We start from the raw sequence: 25,650 nt of genomic DNA on the forward strand, positions 1-25,650 counted from the left end.
ATGGCCGGGGTCCCGATCTGCGCCCTCCTCCCGCTCCTCGTCGGCGTCTGCGGCGCCGTCACCGGCTCTCGGGTCTATCCCGCCAACGAAGGTGAGGCTTGCCGGCGGCCGGGCTGCGCGTTCTCCCGGCGGGGCGTCAGGGGCGAAGTTCGGTGTCCTCGGGCGGGCAGCGGTGCTGTCCCGTCCCTTCCCCGCCTCGCCGCTCCGCTCGCCGCCGGGACGGCGCTTGCCCCGCGCCGCCCCGGCCGCTCGCTGCCCGTCCGGCGGCCGCGGACCTGCCCGAGCGGCGCTGCCGGGGCCGCCCGCGGTGCCGGCACAGGTGTCGCGGGGCGGAGCGGAGCGGCCGCCGCCTGCCCCGCGCGTCCCCCCGCGCCGCCGCTGCCCCGGCCGGGCCGGGCCGCCGAGGTGCCGCGCTCCCGCGAGCGGCGCCGGAGCGGCCCCGGGTCGGAGGGCGGCTCATGGAACCGATTCTCCCGGGAGCGCTCGGCGGCTCCGCGCCGTTCCCCGGGGTCCCGGTTCAGCCCGTTCTGCGGGACGGTCCGGCGGCGGCTCCGCGGGAGAAGCGCGCTGCCGTCCCGCGCTGTGGGCGTGCGGCGCCGGGCGCCTCGGGAGCCCGACCCGATCTCTCGGTGCCTTGCCGTGCTGCCGGGGTCTCGGAAAGTACCGACTTTGAGCCCACGGCTGGCGTGCGGGCGCGCTGTCCCGGGCGGCGGGAGGTGCGGTGCCCAGCGCCGGGGCAGCGCTCCGAGAGGCGCTCCGGCGTCTCTCGCAGGTGTGCCGGGACTCCTCCGCGCCCCTGAGCGGCTCCAGTGCGCCGGGAAGCAAACACGCGATTCCTCAGTGACAGTTTCGAAGTGTTTCTAAGATATTGGCGCGTTCGGAAATAACATTTCATTTCAAGTGGAAGGTGGATGCGATGTGCGCCGCACATATGGAAACGTTCAGGTAAACCATTTATTTTAGTATTGCCTTTTGGCAGCTGGAATTTAATCTCTTTTATTTGTACCTTTCTGCAGTTACCTTGCTGGATTCCAGATCGGTTCAGGGAGAACTGGGGTGGATAGCAAGTCCCCTGGAAGGAGGGGTAAGTTTTAAACCGCTATCTGATCAAAAGGGTAAAGGGGGTGATTAGTAACTTTCAGAGAGTCCTAATGGCTCGATTATTGTTGATTGCGGTGAGGAGGTCATATTTCTTCCCCGGCTTACCAAGTGAATTACTCTTTGTTGGAGAAACTCTATACTCCCTTTGGATAGTTCTGTCATGGAATAAGTGGAAACCAAAAGGGCAGAAAAGAGATTTCAGAATTAAGAGATTGGTTGAGGCATGGGCTTAGATGCCTATTTAAAACTGAAATACCAACAAGAAATATGATCTGCTGACTGAATTGGCATTCTTGACTGCTATTATTTTATCTGTGGACTGTCTCGGCTGGGAGATATTCAACGCAATTGCTGTTCTATTTCTGGATGAAGGAGTATGGATCAATATACACGATAGACCTTTTGTTGTGATGGGACAGTTGTCCTGTTTCAGGGTGTAAACATCGTATGTTTTGGTTTCTGAACAGATAAACTGCAGCACCCAGTGCTTGACTGTGATTCCTTCGAGTTTCTTTTTCATGTACTTTTACAATTATCGTATTGAACAGAAGGCTGCTCGAATGCACTGCCCAGTGCTGATGTGATGACGTTAAGAGGTTCATTGCTGGGCTTAGCGTCCCTTTGCTTAGAGAATTGCACACGAGGTAGCTTTAATTTCTGGTTTAGCTTTGTATTATTGGATGCTCCTTGCTGCTCCCTCATCTGTGCCCCGACCTACAGGGTACCCAGTGCCTCTCTGGGAAACTCCTTCATATGTTGGACTCTGGAATTGCTGGGATCTGAAGGAGACTGTACTTCATGGGACTTTCTCTTAATAAGCAATTAGAAAGGCTTTTTCTTTCTTCATATGAACAATTTAAGCAAAAATGCCAACAATGCACACTAAGCATGAATGTAAAAAAAAAAATCCCAAATCCTTTTAATATTAAAGGAGTAAAAGCAGCTTGGAATCCTTAAGCAGAAGTAACTAAGTCAAAGTGTCTGAAAAAGGAAAATGCTGAAAGATCAGGACCTGTGCACAACAAAGCACTGGATTCTTCAGGAACCTACAAATTTACTTTTTTTTTGTGTGTGTGTTCCCGCTTGTAATTAGAAGAAGCAGAGCTAAGGAAACAGCAGTGAGCGGAAGGAATCCGAGGCTGCGTTGGCTGGTGATGCATTATGCATAAGCTCTGAATAACCATAACATGGGAGAATGGGGGATTGTTTTTCTCCCCCATTGTTGTTCTGGGTGAACTTGACGACAGTCCTGGCTTGTGCTCCGCCTGAGCACACTGTGCTGTCCCTGAAACTTGGTTTTCCAGAGAGTGAGGATGTGATTGGCAGGCCTCTGGCAGCGCCCACGGTGCACATTCAGCGCTGATTGCAGGCAATTGCCCTCATCTTTTGACAGCGTGGAAAGGTACAGCTCTATCTCAGGGAGAGTTGGGCTTCCTTGTTAATCCTACACCCTGGAAATGTTGGTTAATGAGATGGGGTCTTTTGGACGGCTCTCCAAGGAATATCTACACTGTATATTAAAACAGAACCTAAAATACAAGTTTTAATAAGTCGGCAGTGGAATCAATGATCAGAGGACAGCTGTGTATTATTAACGGCTGTTGGATTGCCCCTTTCTCCACATGCTTTTTCTGAAAGCGCCATGCAAGCTTGAGAAGGAAAAATGTGTGCTCTTATTGTGGACGTGACTCGTTTCACTAAACCTACATATGTGTGTTCTATTTTTAAGCCTGTAGTGAAAAATTTAAGAGTACATGGTCTGTTTCTGAGATACAGTGCTTGGAAAGCATTTACTTTACTTTGTATGCTGCAGACTTATTTCAAGCAGCAGAAACAAATTCCTTTTTCTTCCTGGGAAGAATTTGTCCTTCAGTGTTTTTCTTTAACTGTATATACTTTATTGTCTATTAAAAAAAGGTATTTTTCTAGATCTGAACCACACTGTTCCTGGGGTGTGAGGGTTGTGTGGATAAGAAGGGCTGGAGATAAAGATTTAGTCATTTAGCAGTGACTGGCTGTATAGTAGCCCCAAAAGAATTAATGAATTGCATTATAAATGTAATTAATGATTTATTCTTGCATTTCACAGTTGAAAAGCAGGTTTTGTGCCCAGAATATTTTAATCTGCATCATTAAACTGTGGGAAGAGCTGAATTATTAAATTTAATTTCAGCTTGAAAGCAAAAAGTTACAGCTTTGACCGCATACTTAGAGTCACAAGAAATTTACAGTGGCTGGATATTTTGAGCTGTAGTTATTTTGAACTCTGTCAGAAAGATGCACTTGGGTTTGTTTTGTATTTGTGTGTTAATGGAATAAGAAGCCCAGCTCTGTACATTTGTGTGTTGGTCAGCAGATGGGTGTGTTGAGAACGCGATCCAAAACTTGCTGAATTCAGTTGCTGTGTGTCTGTTGACCTCAGCGGTCTCGCTATTGAATCCTCTAGCAGCATCCTCCATTGTGTAAATGCACTAAAGGAAATCCCATCAACAAGTATTATTTCCCTCTGCTTCTTCCTTTCTCTTGTACCACACACAATATTGGTAGCATAGTCAATCTGAAGATAAGCGAATGGAGAGTGATGGATCATAAAGACAACATTGTAACAGTACACTAGCTCTGTGGTGCTCTAAATTAAACAAGTCTGTCTTTCTAATAACATGTTACACTTTACATTGATAGATTACTTTTTAAGATTTATTTCTTCCTTTTCTCTGGAAAGGAGTGACATGCTGAGTATTGATTTCCCCCCTCCTTCATTTTAATTTGCAGTTATCTCTAGGCAGCAAATAAAATATTATTCTTTCTGCTCCTAGTGACTCATGGTGCTAACTGCTGTCATTCTATAAACGGATTCAGCTAAGCTGGAAGCTTTTTAAGTAAAAATCACTTGCATAAGAGGAATCCTTGTGAGAAGAATGCAGGATATTATACAAGAAGCCCCTTCATCTTAAGAAGGCTTCTGTTTATCAAAGCTATGGCTTCAGTAGTTCTGAAAAGCACTTCTGAAAAGTCTCTTTAAAGTTATTACTGTTTTCTAAGGATACTTTTATATGCTTCATTGTATTGCTTGCAAACCTAGTCAGCATATCATTATCTAATATTGTTATAGGGAAGGATAAATTGAATAATATAAATTGAAGTGCTATGGTTTTGCTGGTTTTATTTCCTGGAGAAATTTCTTCTCTTAATGCCCCTACTTTCCCTTCTCTCCCCACCAGTAGAGCACTGTGATAAACTTTCTTCTGTCTGTGATGATACTTTGACCATTTTTTTTCAGAACTGTTGAGTATGTATGCTTTCCTTTTCTGAATTCATTGTTCTGAACTCCTGCCTCTCCTCCTTCCATACCCACCTTGGATTACACTTGTTGTTGTTGTTTCATAATCATGTTGCCTGGTTGGCACTTCTGAAGATGCCCAAACTTGATTTGAGGGGTGTAACAATTCTGAAGAATGCTGCTATCCTGATCTTTCAGCACTTTCCCTGCTAACCCTTTTGGGATTTTGATAATATCAATTTAGCTGTTCCCTGACATTTCCTCCAGAAAAAATATGTGTAGTATTTCTTTTTTTACCTTCCCACTAGTAAGAAACTCTGTTTGGATAACAAAGTTATGGTGATGTTCCTGGTAGACTGATGATGTTGTCTCTTTACCTGTTTTTCCTTCTCTAAGAACTACCTAAGTTCTTTGTAGACAGCTATTTCTGCCCAGCTCCAAAGCAGAATTTACTGAGTCTGTCTGGGACACTGGTAGCCCAGGAAAGTAGTTGGCAGCTTAGAGAAATAATAAGGGATGGCTCAAGAGTCTTGAAAATAAGTGGTAGTGATGCCTGAAATGTGGATGTCACTCTGTGTGACTAAGTCATGCTGTGTCACCTGTTGGATATTCCCAGGTGCAAGGCAGAGTCCATGAGATGTCTGCTGCAGAGAGAGCACTGCAGGTCAGTGCTGCTCTGTGGGTCAGTAAAGTTCTGTGTGTAGCCCTGCTCCAGGCAGTGGTCTGTAGGCTGAACTGTACTGCAAGTAAACCTAGTCAGCCGAGGTAACATTCTTGGGTTGGTTCAGGGGGCCCTTAAAACACATGCTTGTTCCTCGAGGCATGAGGGATTTGGAATTTGTTTCTCCTGAACAGATGCTTCCTTTAATGTCCAAGTAGTTGAAATCCTGGCTATGGCTTGGTCTGTTGGGTTGTTTTTTGGTCTGTTTGTTTGTTTCCCTGTAATGGAACAAGTGCATATTGTTTGTTGTGAAGCTCTGTTGTTCCTTTTAATATTGACGTATTTTTCTTCCCCTTTTCCTCCCTGCAGTGGGAGGAAGTGAGCATCATGGATGAGAAGAACACTCCTATCCGCACCTATCAAGTCTGCAACGTGATGGAGCCCAGTCAGAATAATTGGTTACGAACTGATTGGATTCCCCGAGAGGGGGCTCAGAGGGTTTATATTGAAATCAAGTTCACACTAAGAGACTGCAACAGCCTGCCGGGTGTCATGGGAACTTGCAAAGAGACTTTCAACCTTTATTACTACGAATCAAACAACGATAAAGAGCGTTTTATTCGCGAGAGCCAGTTTGCCAAGATTGACACCATTGCTGCTGATGAGAGCTTCACCCAGGTGGACATTGGTGACAGGATCATGAAGCTGAATACAGAGATCCGGGACGTGGGACCACTCAGCAAGAAGGGGTTTTATTTGGCTTTCCAGGACGTCGGTGCCTGCATTGCTTTGGTCTCTGTCCGTGTGTTCTATAAGAAGTGCCCGCTGACGGTTCGGAACCTGGCGCAGTTTCCAGACACCATTACTGGGGCTGACACCTCCTCTCTGGTGGAGGTTCGTGGCTCCTGTGTCAACAACTCGGAAGAGAAGGATGTGCCAAAAATGTACTGTGGGGCAGATGGCGAATGGCTGGTGCCCATTGGCAACTGCTTGTGCAATGCTGGCTATGAGGAGCGCAACGGAGAATGCCAAGGTAGGATGAGCCATATTGTACTGTTCATTAGGGCTTAGTGGAACGCATAATTGAATCAGAGATGAGAGTAAATGGACTAAAGCCAGTGATTAGCAGCCCTGTGGGATGTGGTGGGACAGAGGGGTTTAATGAAGAAGTCCAATAGCTCCAGGTGGCAAGACTAAGAATTCTATAATGCAAAACAAATGATACTGTTGTAATAGGCAGAAGGTGAAACACGTTTTCTAGCAGATGCCTAAATTTGATTTGGCTCGTGATAGTCACCAAAATATGGATGACTGCAAAGCAGTGCAGTTGAGCTACCATTGTTTGAAGAGACAAATCTTTCAAGGGAACTTTGTTAAACACAGGAAATTCTGGCAAAGTTGACTTTGGATAATGCAGTCGGTTAAGAACCAGTCTGGGAGGCAGGACAGGAGTTTTAGCTGGATTACTTTCCCACTTTAGGAAGTGGAAATCTTTGGTGTTTTACTTGTCACAAATTTTTAGCACTAAATACCCTTTGATATTTGACACTGCTGCCTTTGTTAAATATTTTCATTTCTCAGAGAGTCTCTATTGTCAGTTAAATAATAGAGGTGCTAGGATACTCTTAGAAATGCTAAAAGTCTCCACCCCCACCCCCTCCCACCATACCATCCTGTGTGCTGCAGAATTAGGGATTAAAGTTTGTATAGAAGACAGATTCGCCTAAAAGAAAAAAAAACCAATACCTATATTCTCTTCGCCTCCTTTTTCTGGATAGAGAAGCTGTAGAAGGTTAGGGAAGGAGACAAGACAGTTTATAAATAAAATATCTATAGCCTCTGCTTTGAAAGTCTTGCTCATGTAAGCATAAATTAAGATCAAACTTAAATGGTTTCTTGCACAGGTCAGTGAGCTTAATTTTGCTGGGTGCTGAATTGAAGGTACTTAGCTCCTTCAGGGATTTGGAGCCATGTTTTTAGAAAAGGTTCTTTGGAGTCAGTTACCTCATCTTCTTGGTGTGTTTTTTACTAGAGCATTTTTATCCTCTTGAGACTGAGAGCAAGTTAGCAAAGCAAGTAACCAGCTGCTTTTGTGATGGACTCCTGAGACAAAGGTGTCTTTTGAATGTCCTACTTGATTTCTTTTAAATGGTAATTTACAGTCAATATGAAGTTTGCTATTATGCATTAAAATTATATTTTAATAGGAAAGAGCTGCTATGTGTGAACTTCAGCCTTAATTTCCTGAGTTTTTGCTCTATGACAGAAGCCTAATGTGGCATAGTGGCAACAAAACTGCCATGGGCTGAAATTACAGAGGACTGAAAGATGAGCTGCACAATAACAGGGCATCCTGTCTGGGGTAAAATACTGTTTTTTCTGGTTGGTTTTTCGTCCTGTGAGATGGAAACTCAAAAGCCTGTTTGTTACCAAGTGTGTGAACCTGTGGCTGTGGCACTGCCTGGGTGCTGCTTGGGGAGCCTTTGGTGGCTGGGGAGATGCTGTTAGTCTCTCACTGCTGAGCAAAGCTTCCTGACACCTTATCAGGCTGGGTTGTGAGAGGAGGAAGTGAAGTGAGGAAGCATTTATTGGTTTATTGCACAGAGATGATTCCACCTTCTCCCAAAGCCTATTAGGTCAATACTGGGGTCGCTCTGACACAGATCATCTGTTTTTAAGTGTCAGTGGCCCAGATGTGGTGAGCAGATTGTCCAACAAATCTGCTTGGGGGGAAATATCTTGAGGTTTTGCTGGTGAGCAGTGGTTATAGTGGCATGCTTTTTAAATTCATTTTTGTAGTGTTGGACTAGACCTTGGGGATGACTGTCAGCTTACCTAAGGGCTCTCAGCTGCATCTGGGGACGTTTGGGCTCAGGAAACCCAATTCTCCATTTCCCAGTTAAAAGGGAGATCAGGTGATGCCATATTACCAAAGGTGTTAGAAATGTTCTGTCTCTTGGGCTCTCCAGAGTGAAGTTGGCCTGTGCTAGTCATTTTGAGAGTGTTTGAGCCAGCACATAATTGAAAGTGCTAAACTCATTTCATCAGCTGTTACTTGTGGTTTCCTTTTCTCACATTTGCCATTCTCCAGCCAGAACAGTTAACTGAGAAGCTTCTCCTGATGAATTCGTGAAGCTCACCAGAACTGTGCAGCTTCTCTCCAGTTTCCAGTGAGGCTGTTAAAGCAGTTTGGCCTTTGACACTACTGAATGAGGTTTCCCCTTTTCTTTCCCCTCTTAACTTAATCGTTTAGCTAATGTTCTGCTCTGACAGGTTTTTGGAGGGGAGGAGGATTCCTGTGTTTTTGATACAGAGGACTGGGGGCAGGGGAAGAGACTTTGAGTTTGGGAAAAGCTGTGAAAGGGCGCTGGTCTGGGACTGGAGCTGGTGAGCAGGTTCCACCTCGATTGGTTTTCAATAGGTTGACTGTGGCAGGACAAATACAACGAAAGGTCAGAGGTTGTCCATTTCCTCATCCATCTTCCCCTGTGATCCTAGGGTCAGAGTGAGGATTGATTAAGATCTTAAATGTTTAACAAAAGCTCAGTGGGCAGGAATGGTTTGGACCAGTGGACTGGGGCTTTGCACTTGTTGGGAGATCCCCAGTCTGGGTTTGAGCTCCTTGTCCTCTCCTGGGACCTGCTCCCTGCCACACAGTGCTGGGACAGACCAGCTGGCCTTTGCGTTGTCCTGCAAGCTGCTTCAAGTTCACTCACCCTCCCAATTTTTAAATAATACCTTTTCCTTGAGATTCTTTTGCTTAATTTCTGATGTGTGTGTGGGAAGCATAATGGAAAGCCTTTTCACATCTAAAGTTCTTGTAGTGGGAGTTAATGACTTTCTGACCTCAAATGGGATTTTTAAAAAATTGTGTCGGTGGTATGGAGGTGTTTGAATATGATGACAAAAAGCTGTCCTCTCCGACTGCTTTTTTTTTTTTTCCCAGTTGACTTTATTGATGATGATTGTCTCACTGAACATCCATAAGTGTGTGTGTGTATATGCAAAAACCTGGGACAGGAAGGAAAAGGAGCTAAGTACTAAATCCATATTTATTTGGGAAGCTTCACAGGTGTGTCATAGCAGTAGTTCTGCAAAATTGGTCCTGATGTGTAAAAATTTTAGGTGAGCTCTGATTCTTTGATTGCAAATGAACTTGTAGCTGTGAATTAGATGCCAAAAAAATTCAAATTTGCTGTTACTACTACTGTTTATTCTCCCTCAAATATTCTGTGTTGGTGGCTATCCATTTAGGAGAATATGAATGTGGAATATTGTTGATGGAAGATGACTATCCCAAATAGTGGCACATCTCAAGGCTAAGGCAATTAGTGCTTTAGGGCGAAGCTGAGATATAAAGTAATTTTAAACTTCACTTGTACATGTCATTGTTATGTAAATTGTTTTGTTACACATTAATAAAATGTGGTTTGGATTTAGTTACGATTTCCTTATGATAAAACACGTATCTTTCTAACTCAAAGGAGGAGGGGGGAAAACAAGCAGGAAGGGAGAAAAGACAGATTAAAGAAGCAATAGACTGTAGCCATCTGTGATGATTTTGATGCTGTGAAATTACAAATCTCAATTTTAGACCTGCCATTTAGTATAAATATGTGACAGTTGAGATTTTTACTGTGATATTGTAAAGGTTAGGAGAGCCAACAGCTTTGTCTTCATCTACACTTGCTTTTTCTGAGTTGTGAATTGGCCAATTGGCAGAAAATCCAGTGTCATTTAAAATATGGCTCAGTCCTGGTTTCATATCACTGCTGTTTTTAGAATTTTCCTTGGAACTTTGATAAGAGCATCCCTAAGAAGTAATAATTTGAATGATAAGATTCTTTTAATCTTGGAGGCTTTGAAGAGTGGCTGTGATCATTGAAAGCAGCAGTTCAGTTTACATCAGAAGTGTACAGTCTAATTATATGTTTTTCTGTGATAAGATTCTTGGATGGTGGGTTTTCAAGGGTGGGGAAGTAATGTAATTTGTGTGTACTTTCCCATTTTAGTAGTAACTTCTTTTTTGTCAAAATAGCACTGATGTACAGTCTGTCTGCACAAAAGGGTGATCAGAAGGGTGACTAAGACTGTGCAGATTTGAGATTTCAGGAGGATTTTTTTCAGGTTGATTATTTTTGGCAGGGGAAAAAATGCACAGACTCAACATGCTACGTTTTAAAAGGAGCTGAGAAGACGGAAGCTACAGGCGGGGCCTGGGAGCGATACTGAAACACAGTCTGTCTGAACCAAATTTAGTTGGTTCTCTTCTCTGCTGATTTGGTTATGTTATGTTCTCATGTAGCTCAATAGATCTTCCAAGGGTTACTCCCTCTGTGATTTTCTTGTACCACCTGGTGCATTTCAAAATCTGCATTTAAATGTCATTGCAGGAACTCTATTGCTTTTCTCCTGCCTGGCCTCCTCAGAAGTCAAGTTACAGTTGTCAAACAATTGTCCGTTCATGTATTGCTTGGAGAAAGGCTGTGATTGCTTCCTTTTGAATTTCTGACAAGACTTCTGCTACTATTGCACACGGGAGCAATATCTGGTCCTTATCCTCTGTGTTACTGGTGCAAAACACAGTCCTCAGAATCAAAGCCAGATGAGTTTGTGGTGGTAATGAATTTCATGGTAGGTCTGGGTAGTCTTTTGTGGGACTTCCAGCCCATATTCTGGTTTGTGTGTTCTTTTAGGATTAAAAAAAAAAAGGCAACCCAAAACTTTCCAGACAGCTCATCCTGTGTGTGATGAGTTCTGTATTTAAATCTTGGCTGGGTAAGGGTTATTATCTGTCTAATAATATGCTCCACTGAGCTTGGTCTTTATTGTGCTTGTGAGTAGTGATTAAAGAAATGCTCAGCAGTACTCTAAGGTCTTTTGAGACTGCATCAAAAAGCCCCCCAAACTTGTGAGATAAATATCTTATCTGGTTTCCTCCCATTATGTGACATCCTTTTCATATGTTGCAGGGAGCAGGTGAGGTCACACAGTTTTGTGAATCAGAGACAATTAACACTCCCATGACTAAACGGCCATTTTATGAATATTCAGAGCCTGCTTCACCTCCCTGGGAAGCAAACACGTTGGTTCCCTTCTCCTTCCTCCTGCTAGAGACTGGGGAATCTGTCCCTGTGAATGGGGATTGGCAGCTGTCGGCCGCTTTGCCTTTTGCATGCAGCAAATTCCTCATTTACATCATTTGTATACACCCTCATGCAAAGTAGCACACCCATTTCCCCATTTCACAAAGGAGATAAGAGCTTCCTTTGGAAACCACAGCCAGAATCGTCTTCTGTTTATGCAGAGCTCAAAAGATTTGGATTTTATGCAAATGAATTCTGGTTTGATTTTTTTGATCTCTTTGTTTAAGAGACAGTGTGATATTTGCTCAGTGTGCTCCTCATGTCTTGACCATGGCTGGTTGTTGCTCTCGCTCCCATGTGCAGCTCCCTTCCAGCTGGTGTGCGGGACAGTGCTGTGCTCACATGCTGGCCACCTCTAAAACCATGGCTGGGTGTGGAAATGCCACTCCTCATGCCTGGAGGGGCTGCAAGCCCTTGGGTGTCATCTCCTCCAGATGTTCACCAGTGATCACCAAGCTCTTCTGCAGCTGCAGCCTCCACTGGGGGGGTGATGAGGTTCCAGAGGTGGGATCCCCTCTGGGCTGTAAGTGTGCACTTAAGGCATGAAAAAGCAGCATTACATTTTGACATTTCCTATGCTTTGGGCCAAGTACCTGCTCAGGCCTGGGCTAGTGCTCTTCTCTTTGCTGTCTGAGCTGGCCTTGGCCCATGGTTATAGCATGGTGAAAGGGGGCTCCCAGCACTCGGGTAAGTAAACATGCAGAAATGCTCTGCTGTCTTTATTTATTGAATGAAAATAATCTGTGAGAAAAGTTCTGCTTTCTTAAGCCTCATGATTATATGAGAACCCATATTTTATTTTATTTTTGGTTTTAGTGGCTTTCTTTTCTTTTTAACTTTTCTTTATTTCAACTTTACTCAAAATTGCCTTTGGCTTGAAATAAAGCTGAGGCTCATTAAATGCTCCCCAAACACAGGCTTGTTCAGAATGGATTTGTTGAAAGGTTTATTGATATAAGTTAGAACACATGCTGCATGAATGTACTGTATTTCTTTAAAGGACTGGTTTTCATTTTGTGTCTTTATAAATCAGTGGTATGAAACTGGGACCCTGATCGTGTTGGAGCTACATCCTATAAGAAACCAGAAGGAAAAACATGGTTGTGGGGGGTTTTCATTTTTGTTGGATGTCCAATTAGTGTTTAACTTGAAGGTAATTTCACAGGGGTAGTAAACTGCGCAGTGTGAAACCTGGTGGCATAATTAAATGGAGGAAAGGCTCTTTAAAACAACAAAGGAACGTGCAAAAACTTTTCTTTTGTCCTAATAGTCACCCAGAAGGGGAGGTCATGCTGTTCAAAGTACAGTATGGATGAGCTATTAAGGTTTGAAGGAAAAAGAAGCAAAAAAAAAAGCTATACTATACAGTTGGTATTTGCTTTGGCTCATTTAGTCATGGATGCCTAGAAAAAAAAAAACATTTGCTGGTCTGCTTTTTATACTTCCCTTGGATGGGTGGGTTTAAATCTCACCAACGTTGAGTCGATCTGTACAAACCCACTGAAAGAGCTGTGCTGGGAAACAGGCGTTGTATTCACGGCGGGGCTGGTGCTGCACTGCTCAGGCTGGGAGAGGCAGCAGTTTCAGCACCTGGGCAAAGGCGGGTCCTGGGCAGGAGGAGGAGGAAGGATGCTCCTGAGCTGCAGCAGCCAGAGGATGGAGGGATGAGCCTGGGTCACTTTCCTACAGGCACACAGGATGTCTGTGACTGAGAGAAGACCAGAGTGAATGGCTGAATGTAGTGTCCTAGCTACAGATAGCTTCTGCCCTTCCTCACTTGTCAAAAGTTTTTGTTCACCTTTTCCTAATGAGGGACCCATCTTACACATCCTTAAAACATCATCTGAGCCAAGGCAATCAATACCTATTGCTTCTGCTTGTATATGTGAAAGCTTTGTACAGCCACACTACAAAGCTGCAGTACAGTGTCTTAATTACCCAGATAATCCTGTTTGCTTGTATTTTTAAACTATGGAGCGCTGAGTAATTATTCAATTCTTAATAGAAGGCAAATGGCAATGTAAACAATAATTAGGATGTTAGACTAATGTGCTTCAAAGCAAATTGGATTTTTTTTCATACCGTTCAGCATGAAGTCCCATAAAGCTGACAATTTAGTGGCAAGGAAGCAAGTTCCATTTTGCTTGTATTTTCTGCTGTTATCTCCTCATGCCTTGTTTCTGTGAATGAGTTTGCTGTGATGCTGCTGCCTGCTCCAGAGTAATGGTCAGGCTGATAGTCAGCTCTCCCTGTTTGTCTGTTCTGTCTTGCAGCTTTTTGTCCCCTGCAGCCAGGGGTTAGAGGTCAGCAGCATCCCAAATTCCCTCCTTTCCAGGGCATGTGAGTGTGGAGGGGCACAGCTGGTGCTGCTGGTATAGCTGGCACTGGGCTCAGTGGGTTGGGGCTCTCCCAGGCCAGGGAGCAGGCTGAGATTGGTGACTTCAGCTCTTTCTGCATTTGGAAATTAAGACATATTTCAAGGGAAATTCAAGTTTTTGGCTCTTCAATCTTTGCAAACAGAGTAGTATGCTGTGGGTCAGAACTTCAGCTCATTATCCCCCTTAGCTTGGAGAGCGCTCCCAGTTTTCATAGTTCATATCAGGTTTTCCTAGGAGCATGATGCAAGCCACAAACACTGATGCAAAACACTGAATTGATTTCTGTTCTGCCTGCAAAACTTGTGCAATGTAATGCATTTCAGTACTTGCCCAGATCGTTAATTAAACCCTGCCATTTTATCCATTCCTCACTTTGTGTTTAGCCCGTGACTGAAAGGCGAGTGTTGGTAGCAAAGGCGTCAGTCAATAACTCTGCTGCTTCCCGAAATACTTCAATAACGTCTCTGTCACACCGAGGGTTTTGTCTGGCCTTCGCTGTGTGTTCTCGGCGGCCTGAAGGGATTGAACAATTGCCTTTATTTTCCCCATTATCCATGCTAAGAAAGGCCAAAATGTTCTCCAGTGTTGATGCTGAATTACAAAAATTGAATTACAGAAATTTAATTTTAAATACATTTTATTCTTCTCCTAAGAAGTGCGTGTGTGGGGGAATCAATGGAACACTTCCAGAGGTTATGGCTGAATATTTTTTGATACAAATACAGGCTATCTTTATATTAAAGTGTGCACTTAGAGGGTGTGGATTTTCTTATTTTAAATCCCAGAAGGTTTTTGCCAGGCCATATTTTAATAACCCTAATTAGTAAGTCTGTCTTTCCATACATCAAAGATCTCTGTCTGGGGAGCTGAAGAATACCTGCGAGTACTTCTGTGAATTTGGGGCTTGAATTCATTTGTTTTCAGTTTAAGCTTTTCTGCTGCTGAAAAAGACATCGCTGCTTTGAAAATAGTTTCCTTTTGAAGTGTCCAGCCTGGCAGTGACTAAGCAGCCACTGGGCAAATTAGCATGTTAAAAGGAGCGGATCAATACTTTCTCTTCCCCTGATCTCTGCTGGGGCTGGGTCTTGGCAGCCCTTGCTCGGGGTCTGGCCAGCTGCACCCCAGCATTTCAGGGGAGCCATTAATAGTGGTGTGGGTTGTGTCAAGCTGAGACTGCTTGATCTGGTGCCCAGGCTCTTTCAAGGATGGTGATTTGAAAATGGATTTGAGGGAATTGATAGCTTTGGGAAGATCAGACAGCTTGTGTAATTATAAACAGGATTAGAAGGAAAGTGGAGGGAGAAATAGGAGATCAATCGTGGGGCACAAGTTGGCTGAACTCCTCTTCTGATGCTTGAGTTTTGTTGTACTTAGCTGCTGTGTGTAGAAGATTTCTTTGGGCTTTTTGAAGAGACAAGTAAACACCAATTAAAAAGAGGGAGTGTGGGCAGTCCCTAGTGTTTCACAGAAGTGCTTGGAGGCAGTGGCTGCTGGATAAGTGTAGCAGGAGATGCTCAGATGCAGCTGTGTTTGCCAACAAACTGCAGAAGGTGGTTCTGGCTTCCCCGTGTGAGCCCCAGCCCGTGTGCCCGCACACCTGCAGGGCACCCTCCGGGGGCTGGCGTGGGCTGCTCTCTCCTGGCCTTGGCTTTCTTTGCCAGATTCCTGCTCACCGATACAGACCTCCCTCCCTGGCCTTGGCAGAGCCCAGGGTCTGTTCCCTGAGGAGAGACAGCCCCTGCCTTGGGAGTGGGGGAGCACTAGAGGTTCTTCCTCTGTCCACCACTGTTAAAACAACACACAGATGATGGCAGTAATCAAAATGGCTCTGGAGCTGTTCTGAAATGGAGACTATTTCTTGAGAGGCATCCTGTGGTCTCACTCACCAGCGATACCAGAAGATAGCAGAGTTCTGTTGCTGTTTCTTTTTAGTGGCTTCAGTATTTGCATCTTGCACATCTGCCAGCCTTCCCTTAATCTCTGAAGTACCCTCACACAGTTATTAGGTTGACACATTTTGTCCACTTGTAATTAGTTCTTGGATGTCCTCGTTTATTTTTGTGGTGATCAGTAGTGTCCAGGGTAGAGCTAATAAGACAGCTGAAATCAGGACCAGGTCCCTGTGTGCACTCCACCTGCTCATTAATCAAGGACTCTGCAGTTAATGAGTGTAATTTCCAGGTAATATTTAATCTTAGAGTAGCAATAGTTACATTTAATGTGAAAGAATTTCTTCTGTGGTTTGTTGCTGAAGTCATTCCCATGGCACGTTAGAAACCTCTGCTACTCCCAGGTGCAGTTCTGTCAGGCTGGCCCAAATTTGGACTACTGCCAAGAATGCATACAAGGTGAAAATACTGGATCTAAGTATTTAGGCTGGACATGACATCTCAGTGGGTGCTGAGTGCAACACACGTGCCTACGGACGTGGCTGATAATGTAGAGTTTTGTCAAGCTTTGAGGTTCAAAGGCCTCTCTACGTGGGGAAGAAAGTTGAAAGCAATCAGCTAAAGGGGTGAAGTCAGTGTATATAACTGAAGGTGCATCACTAATTACCTGCAAGACTGTTTCCATCCTTTTCATCTGAATCTACCCCTGTGCAGATCCTTTATCCATTTAGTTGATTCACCTTAAAGTTCTCAGTGGTTCTTTGAAGACATGCTCTTGGTGCCCAGTTTTAATGTGCCCAGAATTAATGCACTTGGTAACCTTGAATTCAACACACCCAATAGCTTGGGAAAGTGAGCTCAAAGGGTTGTGGGCACTGTGAAAGCACCCATTTGTAGCTTTAGGATTCTTTAATTTGGGAGAGAAAAGAGAACAAAATCCACCTAGAGTCACAGCAGCAGAAGGGAAAGGAGCACAGCCACAGCTTTGCCAAGGAGGGAGGCTGGCCAGCTCCAGAAAGGGGCAGGAGCCCTTGTCCACTGTGGAGGAGCAGCACTGGCTGTGACAGAGGCTGGTGGAGGTGCCCTGTGGGTTGGTCCAGCACTGCAGGGACCTGCCCTTGTCTTAACAGGAGTGGAGCAGTCCCAAGAGCAGTATGTGGCCTTATTATCTCATCTCCTTCCCATCAGGCTGTGCTGAGGCGGTGACTGTGCTTTTATTCACGATAATTGGGGTATGAGAGCGTGCAAAAGGCAATCTCCACCCTCTTTCCTGTTTGGTTGGGCATTGGTTTGTCTGTCTGTGCAATCAGAGGACCCTGCTGTTCTAACTTGTACTGAGTTTTTAGCAGTTCCCAGCTCACTGTGGGGATATGAGGGACAGTAGTTCTGCCTACTATATTCCTCTGCTTTTTTAAAGGTTGCCACTAACTCCTCTTTCTTGTGGCTGTGTGTTTAGCTAGCCTTTTGGAGTAATGCTAATTTGACCTCTCTATACACCTGTATTAAAGTTTGAGTCAAAAATGTAGTGTAGCAAAGGAGAGACATTTTTCCGTGGGATTGTTGAGCTCTTTGAGAATGCCGAATGACAAAGTTAACTCTTGTGCAAACACTGCCTTTTATTTGACTTTGTAGTTTGCCCTTTGAAATACAAACATATTTGTGTCAATCAGCAAGTCTCCTTTCCGGAGTTCTGGTTGACCCTGTGGAAAGAAATGTGACTGTGCAATTATTAAAGGTGAGGCCTTCCCTTTAACAAATGCTGAGTAATTGCTATTCACTGCTTTCTGTGCCTGTGCCATAAATGACAGTGAACTGCCCTTCAGCCTGGCTAAATAACAAGGAAGATACTTGTTTGGAAGGAATAATGCTTCAGAAATTTGCAATGTGTCAGAAGTATTGTGTCACAGGGACTTGTGGGTAGGAAAAAAGTTGTCTGTCTCAGCTTAGAGTGCAAGAACCTTAGTCGGGCTTTAAAATGCAATTAGGTCAAATACTATATTTATGTCACTCAGGACTAGTAGAGGTTGTCAGAGTATAGAAGAGGGCAGAACTTGCCCATTATAAAAAAATATGGAGTGTATATGGAGTGTGATACTCTGACAATTTACCTACAACTCTTTTTGATTAAAAGGATGAGGGCTCCTCCTCTCCCCTGCCAGAGTGTTGGCAGGAATTGGAAAAAGACTCCTAATGTTTCCAAGGATTATTTCCACAGTCTGGAGACTTGGCCCTGTTTGGTGCCACTGCTCTGATTGATTTTGTCCAGGGAAGTTGTCAGCCAGATAGTGAGACTATGGATGAGTTGTGCCAATGAGAGAAAATTAGACCTCCTTACTATTTTTGGAAAATAGCCCCTGTCCTCTGCCAGGTTTTTTCTTCTTGCTGTTTTTTTATGTAAAAACCTTCAGAAGAGCCATAAATATGGCATAAATTCAAGCTTATTAATCATTACTGATGCCTTTTAGAGGTACTATTGAGATGCCCCAGTGCTGATTTGACCTGTGTCTTCTTTCTGTATTAGGTTCTAATTTCTATGTCTTCAGTCTGTCTGTGATTTCTCAAAATAAATTGTTTATTGCCCTGAGTTTAGCATCGTGAGGCTTGCAGGCAGGCTTTCAATAACAAATAAGTCCTCCTGGTAAGGTAAGGGGAGATAAATTTTTGAGAGCACTTCTCAAAGAGATTTTTCAGAAAGTAGTAGATTCTGTTTTACCTATTCACATCAACAAGCTTATTTTGGCCTTGCTCCAGAAGGAAATAATTGAAACACTACACATTGGCTTTCTGAGTAGTCCAGAGCTTGATTGATGTATTTGTAGCCCTTAAGCAGGCTTAAGAGACTAAAGCATCTCTTCTGTCTATGTTAGGGCTTACTGTCCAGTTCACTTTTAGTAGTTCAAAGGTTGGAATTGCTTAAAATTGAAGATATCTTGAAATGTCTCTCACCTTTATTCTTTAACCAGAGCTGCACAGAATTTGGCTATAAAGATGGAGCTGATAAACAGGGCAAGAAAAGATGGGTTTAAATTGCAAAACCAAAAGATTAGGCTAGACCCAAGGGAAAAAAAAAAATTACTGAGATTTGTAGTGCCAGCACAGGTTGCCCAGGAATGTGAGGGAATCTCAGTATCAGAGGATTTTCAGAATAAGTTAGACATCCAGTAGCATGGTTTAACTACATGTTATCCTCTGTGGGGCTGGGAATAGGCTGACTGGGATCGTCCCTACCCATGTCTCTTGTGGTAAGTGCTCTTGTACACTTCTTATGGGATCACTGTTGTCTTATAGGTGAAAAGCAGCTCTTGAGGTCTGACCTAGAAAGAGAGATTTGATGAGATTTGATCATACTGTCTCCTGGCTCCTTTCCCTCAAGAGAAACTTTTTCAGTCTGAAGAGGTCTCTTGGCTGCTAGAGCTCTTGCTGTGCTGTTCAGCTTTCCAGTTTAACTGGCTACTTCCAGCTAAACAGAACCTTCTTGAAGTGTCTTGGATAACCCTCTCTGTTTGTTCCAGTCCTTCATGGAGCCAGAGGGATCCTATCCTGGACAGGCCCTGGCTTTTCCAGTGAATCATGGCCCTACATATGAGATTCCTAGCTTCATTTTCCTGGCCTTAGTATCCCCCCGAGCATCTGAGCCATGGCAATGATAGAGAATGTCAGGGATGCTGTGGAGCAGCCATGAAGAGCTCTGCCTGGCTCACCTGGAAAGAGGAGCAGAAGTGCTGCTGCTGCCTGGCTCTTTGCCCTGGCCCTGCTGCAGCAGCACTGCTCTCCTTGCTCTGGAGCCTCCTGGGCACTCGGGACAGCCCAGAGGAGATGTGTGCAGCAGAAGTGCTGCTGCACTCCTTGCTTTGTGGGTCTGTGCTGGACATTGGCTGAATTTTGCATTCCCTCCTGTGCACCTGAGATACTTGGCAGATGTATCTCAGCCTATTGAAAGATGCTCCCCTTATGCCAAAGGAAGCCTTCTCTTTGCATCCAGGTTGGTTTTAATGTGGAGCACTTGTGCTCACTTACAAGTTGAATAAACAAGTAACTCCTGAGGAGATATTGTCTGCTCAGGTGCAGTCCTGTATCTGTTAGGATGTGGAGAAGGGATATTAAAATTGTTTATGAGGTCAGAGCTATAGTGAGCCTTGCACCACCTTTGAGTTATGATATCATTACCTGAGCTGCAGGAACCAAGAAATAAAACCTTTTACAGTGAAATGTGAGGAGTGCTTATGATTTTGAAGTATAGAGAGGCAGAAAAATGTGCATTATGGCCTAGTAGCTTTTTTTGTTTGTTTGGGTTTTTTTTAGTGGTTGTTTTGGTTTTGTTTGTTTTGGTTTGGTTTTCTTGTTTGTTTTATTGCAGGGGTTTGTTTTTGTTGACTGGTGACACACAAAGAGTAGATACAGCATTTGCTAATGTTTGTGGAAGAGAAATGCTCTTTTTACTAGTTAATTTCTTTTTTAGGTCACACTAGGAAAAATGTTTCTTCCTAAAAGGAAGAAATTATTCAAGTTTATGTAAATAAACATGCTATTATTTATCTACCTGGTACCTTCACTGTTGCAAGTCCAATCACTTGTTTTCATTTTCCATGCTGTGTTTCCTGTCCTTTCTGTGAACAGGTTTAATGCCCTGGAGTAGGAGCCATTATTACATTCATGCCATATGAATAGTTGCTCCTAAAACTTTGAGGGAATAGAACAGAGGTTGCTGAAGCAACATTGATTAAGCTGATTATCCCCAAAAAGATGGGAGCACTTAGCAGCTTACATCTTTTATGAGACCCACTAGCTGTTTTTCAAGGACTGAAAGCAGTTGATGCTCTATAGGTAGTGATCTATCAAAACATATTTTGACAGTTTTTGTATTGTCCTGCCTAGATACTTGTCTCATAAGTCACTTTTGTGGAATTATACAACACTATTATGAAGTTATGTATCTGCAGAGCAAGAAAGAAATTAAAAGCCATGAACAAGAAAGAAGGAAGTGTAGGTGTAAAAGCTGAATGAATGCGGGCTATCAAACAGAAAGATGTGCTGTGGACAGCAGGAGAGGCAGCAGAGATTGTCCTGGGAGAAACTGAGAGACAACTGCCACACAGTAAACCAGTGTTTAGCAAAGTTAACTTTCGGTTTCTTTAGAAAGTGGATTTTGTGGTCTTGCTGGTCTGCTGTTATGTCAATGACTTGCATCAAAACTTCCTCAAGTCAGAACATCTGTTGCGGCCAATGGAAAGATTCCTCTTGACTTTAATGTGCTTTGGATCAGGCCCAAAATGCAAATAGTTTTTCTCTCATCCTTTGAAGTCTTTAACATTTCATGGGCTCCCTTATGTTATTGGTAATTTGCACCAGAGGTATTTTGCATGCAAATGAAATTTTGGCAGTAACAATGACTGCATTGGTGAATATGCATGTAGGTGTATCAGTAAAGCAAATTTCACTTTTCAGTGTATCAAACTAAAAATTTCTTTGTATCAATGAGTTATTCACAGTATCTACAGCTGCAATCAAATGTATTGACAAATGCATGTAAAAGACTGTATAAAACTGTCAAAGTGCATTTTCATACATCTGTATAGAGCAAATTGATTTTTCCTTTTCTTTTTGTGGCTTGTGCAGGCTAATACATGTTTTCTATATGAAACTGGCATTTGTCACTAACTTCATAAAGCACTGTGGATGTCATAAATTTGAATACTGTAATTGAACCTGAATTTACTATGGATTTATTTAGCAGATCAAAGAGTAGCTTCAACCTACAACACTAATTTTGTTTGCTAGTATAAACTCCTGAGCTTAGGGAAGTGCCAGAGAAGGACTATTCCTTTGAATTATGTGAATGTGAGCAAATCACTGGGTTTCTAGTTTTGAATAAAATTGGAAATGAATATTTTAGCTGAGGGCTCATGCTGATTTTAGTATAAACATTCTGAAGCTTCTTAGAGTCATAAAGACCATTGTAGTGTTCTCATGGGTGACTGCAGTACCAATGCAATAAAATATGACAAGTTTACAGTGCCCCTGTTTACCTTATATTAGGAGCTCACTTTCTCATGTGAGGTGGGTGCTTTGCTCCCCAGTACCTGTCGAGTAAACCTTGTCTGAAAAACACTGAGCCCTAATGAGGGTGGCATCTTCTCGTCGTGGGTTGTCACCTGCCCTGCCCACTGCGATGCTCTTCCCCATTTAAAAGTCATCCTTTCTGGCTCATCTGCTTGGTTTCATCTGGTCCTGACCCAGCCGTTTCTGCCTGAGCCCTCGTTTGCAGAGCAGTCCTGCTGAATCGCAGCAGGCTGAGCTGAGGTCTGGCCCTGGGGCCTCAGCCCTTCCTGCTCCCTGCAGCAGCTGGCCCTACCTGTCCTGGCTGGGCTGGCTGCACTTCAAGGGCACCGCCAGCCACTGCCTGCGAGGAGAAAGGGGAAAAACAATTTGTGTTTCTAATTGCTCTGAGATATCATTACGAGCATCTGTCCACAGAAAAAAAATGTCTGCTAAATAGAGTATTGCAGGAAGGGCTTGTCAGTGCTGTTGCTGTTGGGAGATTACCGTGTATGACTGGAAATGTGAAGAGTTAGTCACTCTTCTTGTACCCCAGGCTGTTATTTAAAGCTTTTGCTGGGAATGCCATTGCAACAGGGAGAGAGTAGCAGGAAATTAAGGGCTGGGGTCAGCAGTGGTGTTTCCCAAGCAGAGAGAAAGGATGTGTCAGCTGGCAATGCCCAGAGTCCTCACCTGAGCTGCAGAGATGGTGCTCACAGCAGGGCTTGGCTGTGGGAGCTTCTGTCTGTTTCACTGCATCTTTTTGTGTAAGAAAGAAGCACATAAATAATCAAAACCTGAATGAGGTATTTTGTAGAATTGTAGGTGATTACCCAGCTCACAAAAAACACCAGTCACCAAAAATCCTTTTCAGTGGAAAGTCTTTAAAGGAAAGAAAGGTCTTTCTGGTCCTCTGTGTTTAATTTTGCATTGATTTAACCAAGTTTCATTTTGAGAAAGAGGAAAGGCAATGTAAGGATGCCGTAAGGAAGCATAAAAGGTGGTAGCATTGCAAGTCACAGTATGTTGCTGGTGGCTTTACTGGGACAGAGTAACTATGGCAAACTGATGTACTTAAACTGCAAAGGATAGCAGGGGTTTGGCTAACACTAGTTCTGGTCCGGGTGTTACTGATGGGAAGGGAAGGAGTGGGGCTGTGGACCAGGCTTTGCTAAAGAGTAGATCTGGAGGTGCTGTAGAGCCAAGCCTTCCCACGGGGCTGCTCTCAGCCTGAGGCACCCAGAGCCTTGCTGAGCCAGCCCCTGCAGTCCCAAGGGCAGGTGCAGAGGGCTCAGCAGGCTCTGTGGCCCTGGGGAGCCAGTGCCAGCCAGCACACAGCAGAAGCAGCCCGAGGCTGCCCCGTTCAATCCTGGAGCTCCTTGAGCAATCTGCAGCTTCAGAGGGCACCGCTCTGATGCCTCCAGTTCCCTGTAGTGCAGGGTGGTGCCTGGGCCAGGCTCCACTTTCCCTCCTCAGCTTTCCTCAGGGCACAGCCTCAGGAATGGCTTCGGGAGAGCAGGAGGGAGGGGTGCAGTGGCATCTATTCAAATCCTCGTTGCTTTGAGCTCCTCTGCTCCAAGCCAGGCTGGGGAGGTTTGTGCTGCATGGGCCGTTCCATTTGTTTAAACATGCTGCTTGTATTTTCTGCAGGCAGGCGGTGCCCCAAATTATTATGTAGTATGGACTCCTTAATATAATGAATTTGAGGGTTAATTTTGATACGAGCTGCATAAGCTGAGACTAAAAGTTGCTTCATTCCTGGCAGAGGCTTGGTGATACTGGCAGGGTTAAATCTAGTTAATTTTTGAACTCTCTTACCCCATCCAAAGTTAAAAGCTGATCCCAAACTGCTGATGACATCTACCATCTAAAACTAGGTGGTTAAATCTCAACCCATCGGCTTTGGTGGTTCAGGGGCACTGCTCAAGCCGTACTGTGACACCCAAGCATGCTTGAAATTCACCTCACAAATGTGCTGTTGTGTTCCTGATTCACTGCCACCCCTCTAAAGAGTCAGCAAGTGACAGTGGGTGCAGTGAGAGCTGGGCTCTGTCCAAATTAGCATTCCAAAATAAGTGTGAGGTATTGCCCAATTAATATACTCTGCATTACCTAAGACCATGAACAGCCTCTTTTGTGAGGACCAAAGTTGTCTTTATAAAGAAGTAATACAAAGATGTGTTTAAATATGCATGGAATGCATATTGGTTATTTGAAACACTAAAAAAGCTTTGTTATTTGGGAGACCAAGTTGTTTTATTATATTGAGTCTTAGAACATCTTTGAAACTTTTAAGCTGGGTGCTAGTCTAGAATGAGAATGTTCTCTTAAGGCTGAATCACATCAAGTTGTAAGCAGTATTTTATTGGCAGGGCAAAGGGCAGGATGGAAAGAGGAGGGTTGTCCACCCAGTAATGAGACAAGTTTAAAATGCAGAAATTAGGGGTTTACATGGTCTGTGTTCCCTTCTACAGTTTGGGATGAGGATTGTTTGGTTAGTTCATTTTTTCTTTTTTTAAGCCCACTGTAGAATCATTCCAGGCTTGTTTTTACTGCCAGGAGGGATGTGCTTTGCCTCTAGGATGTGAGTGACAGTGCCCACTTCATTGTCTTTAAAGGGTGGGACTGATAAAGCAGCACACAGCGTGCAGACAGTGCAGTGCTGATAGCTGGCCTCTGGCGAGCCAAGCTCGGGCAGCCTGTGGTGCACTGATCTGGCTTCTTGTGAGGCTTCTCAGTGCATAGCCCTTGGCTCTGCTTCTCCTGCCTTAAAACTTTTCATCAGTGAAACCCCACCGATAGAGGATGAGAATTTCAATTTGCTGTTTAATTTTATGGTGATATCAGGGTGAGGAGACTCAGACCATGCATTATTAGGGCGGTTTTACGAGAGCAGTGATCAGGCTGTTGAGTCATTACATCTACTTTACACTTTGGATTTTAATTGCTTTATGGAGCTTGTTAATTTTTGTTTAGTTTGCTTGTAACTTAAGAGAGGTAGTTGTCTTTATCAAAAACTTCCACCAGCTCTTTCATCACTAATTCTCTGTGGTACCACTGTTCTTAGAAACTCACAGGCAGGATTTTATCCCACGTGGATATTACATTGTGGTTTCAGAAATACCATTGTGTTTTATTTTGGCTTGTTTTCCTCTCTCAGTTGCTAGGAACAGATATAACACTCAGAACAGTGTGACTAATAATAAGAACTTCTTAAATATCAGCTAATGTGGGAGATAAAACTACCCAGGTGACATATTTGTAAGTGCAAGCAGTAGTAAAGCCATATGAGAAGTCATTATCTCCACATTTTTTAAATCATTTGTTGAGATGGATGGTGCTGTTTATTTAAAATACCCTTAGTACAAAGCTCCTGGGAATACCAGTTAGAATGTGGTAAGCAAGTCTCTGTGTGCAGGGGTTTCCATGGGCAGCTGTTCTTTGACCTTGCCCTACACGAGGAGTTTCAGGCTTTCATTTCTGGATTACTGACCATCCTCTCTCAGTATCACACAATCACCTTAGCTTTCTCAAAATGCAATGGCAAATCACATTGCATTAATGGAAAATGCCGTGGCCTAGAAAACAGCTTTTATGCTGACAGAATGGGCTGATGAAATCTGGGCTGGTAAGGTATGCTATTTTTGACTGTGAAAAGTAGCATTTTCTGAAGGTTTGTTGAATGCAGTAATGTGATTTCGTGTTCCTCTTTGTTAGTTATCTCTAGCTGCTGGTGATGGTAATGGATGTTAATGTTCAACATTTAATCAGCTAAGGTATGTGTCTGTCTGCTTTTCTTTCTCGAAATTTGCAAGGTTTGTTATCAGCTCCGTGTGTTTTCTAAGAAGTCAAAAGCAGCTCAGAGAAGAACAGAGGTCTGCTAAATCCATTTTAGAAGCCCATGAGTACAAATGAATGATTATGTGAAAAAAATTCAGTCTTCCCTCTGACTAAAGAGGTGCTTGCAGTAACTGTTGGCTTGCACTGTCTTCCTTCAACCTTGCCATGACCATTTAGTGATGTCTGATTCAGACTAATTCCTACAATCTCTAGGTTTTATTCCCTGCTGAAACTGGAATATTTGGATGTCTGTTCAGACACAGAGTTTACTTTCTAATTAGCACATCAAGTGCTTTATTTTCCTTGTTTTTTCTTTTTT

The 25,650-nt window shown here is 43.8% G+C and overlaps 1 protein-coding gene across 1 annotated transcript in view; it reads left to right on the plus strand.

Moving 5' to 3' along the window:
* EPHA4 (EPH receptor A4) overlaps positions 1–25,650 on the plus strand; it is a 104,149-nt gene continuing 78,499 nt past the window's right edge. Inside the window, exons 1-3 of the mRNA XM_053986106.1 lie at positions 1–91; positions 1,017–1,084; positions 5,412–6,075. Of these exons, the coding sequence (XP_053842081.1) occupies positions 1–91; positions 1,017–1,084; positions 5,412–6,075 (823 nt within the window). The remainder of the gene's footprint in view (positions 92–1,016; positions 1,085–5,411; positions 6,076–25,650) is intronic.

This window comes from Vidua macroura, chromosome 10 (assembly GCF_024509145.1).
Source record: "Vidua macroura isolate BioBank_ID:100142 chromosome 10, ASM2450914v1, whole genome shotgun sequence".
Taxonomy (NCBI): domain Eukaryota; kingdom Metazoa; phylum Chordata; class Aves; order Passeriformes; family Viduidae; genus Vidua; species Vidua macroura.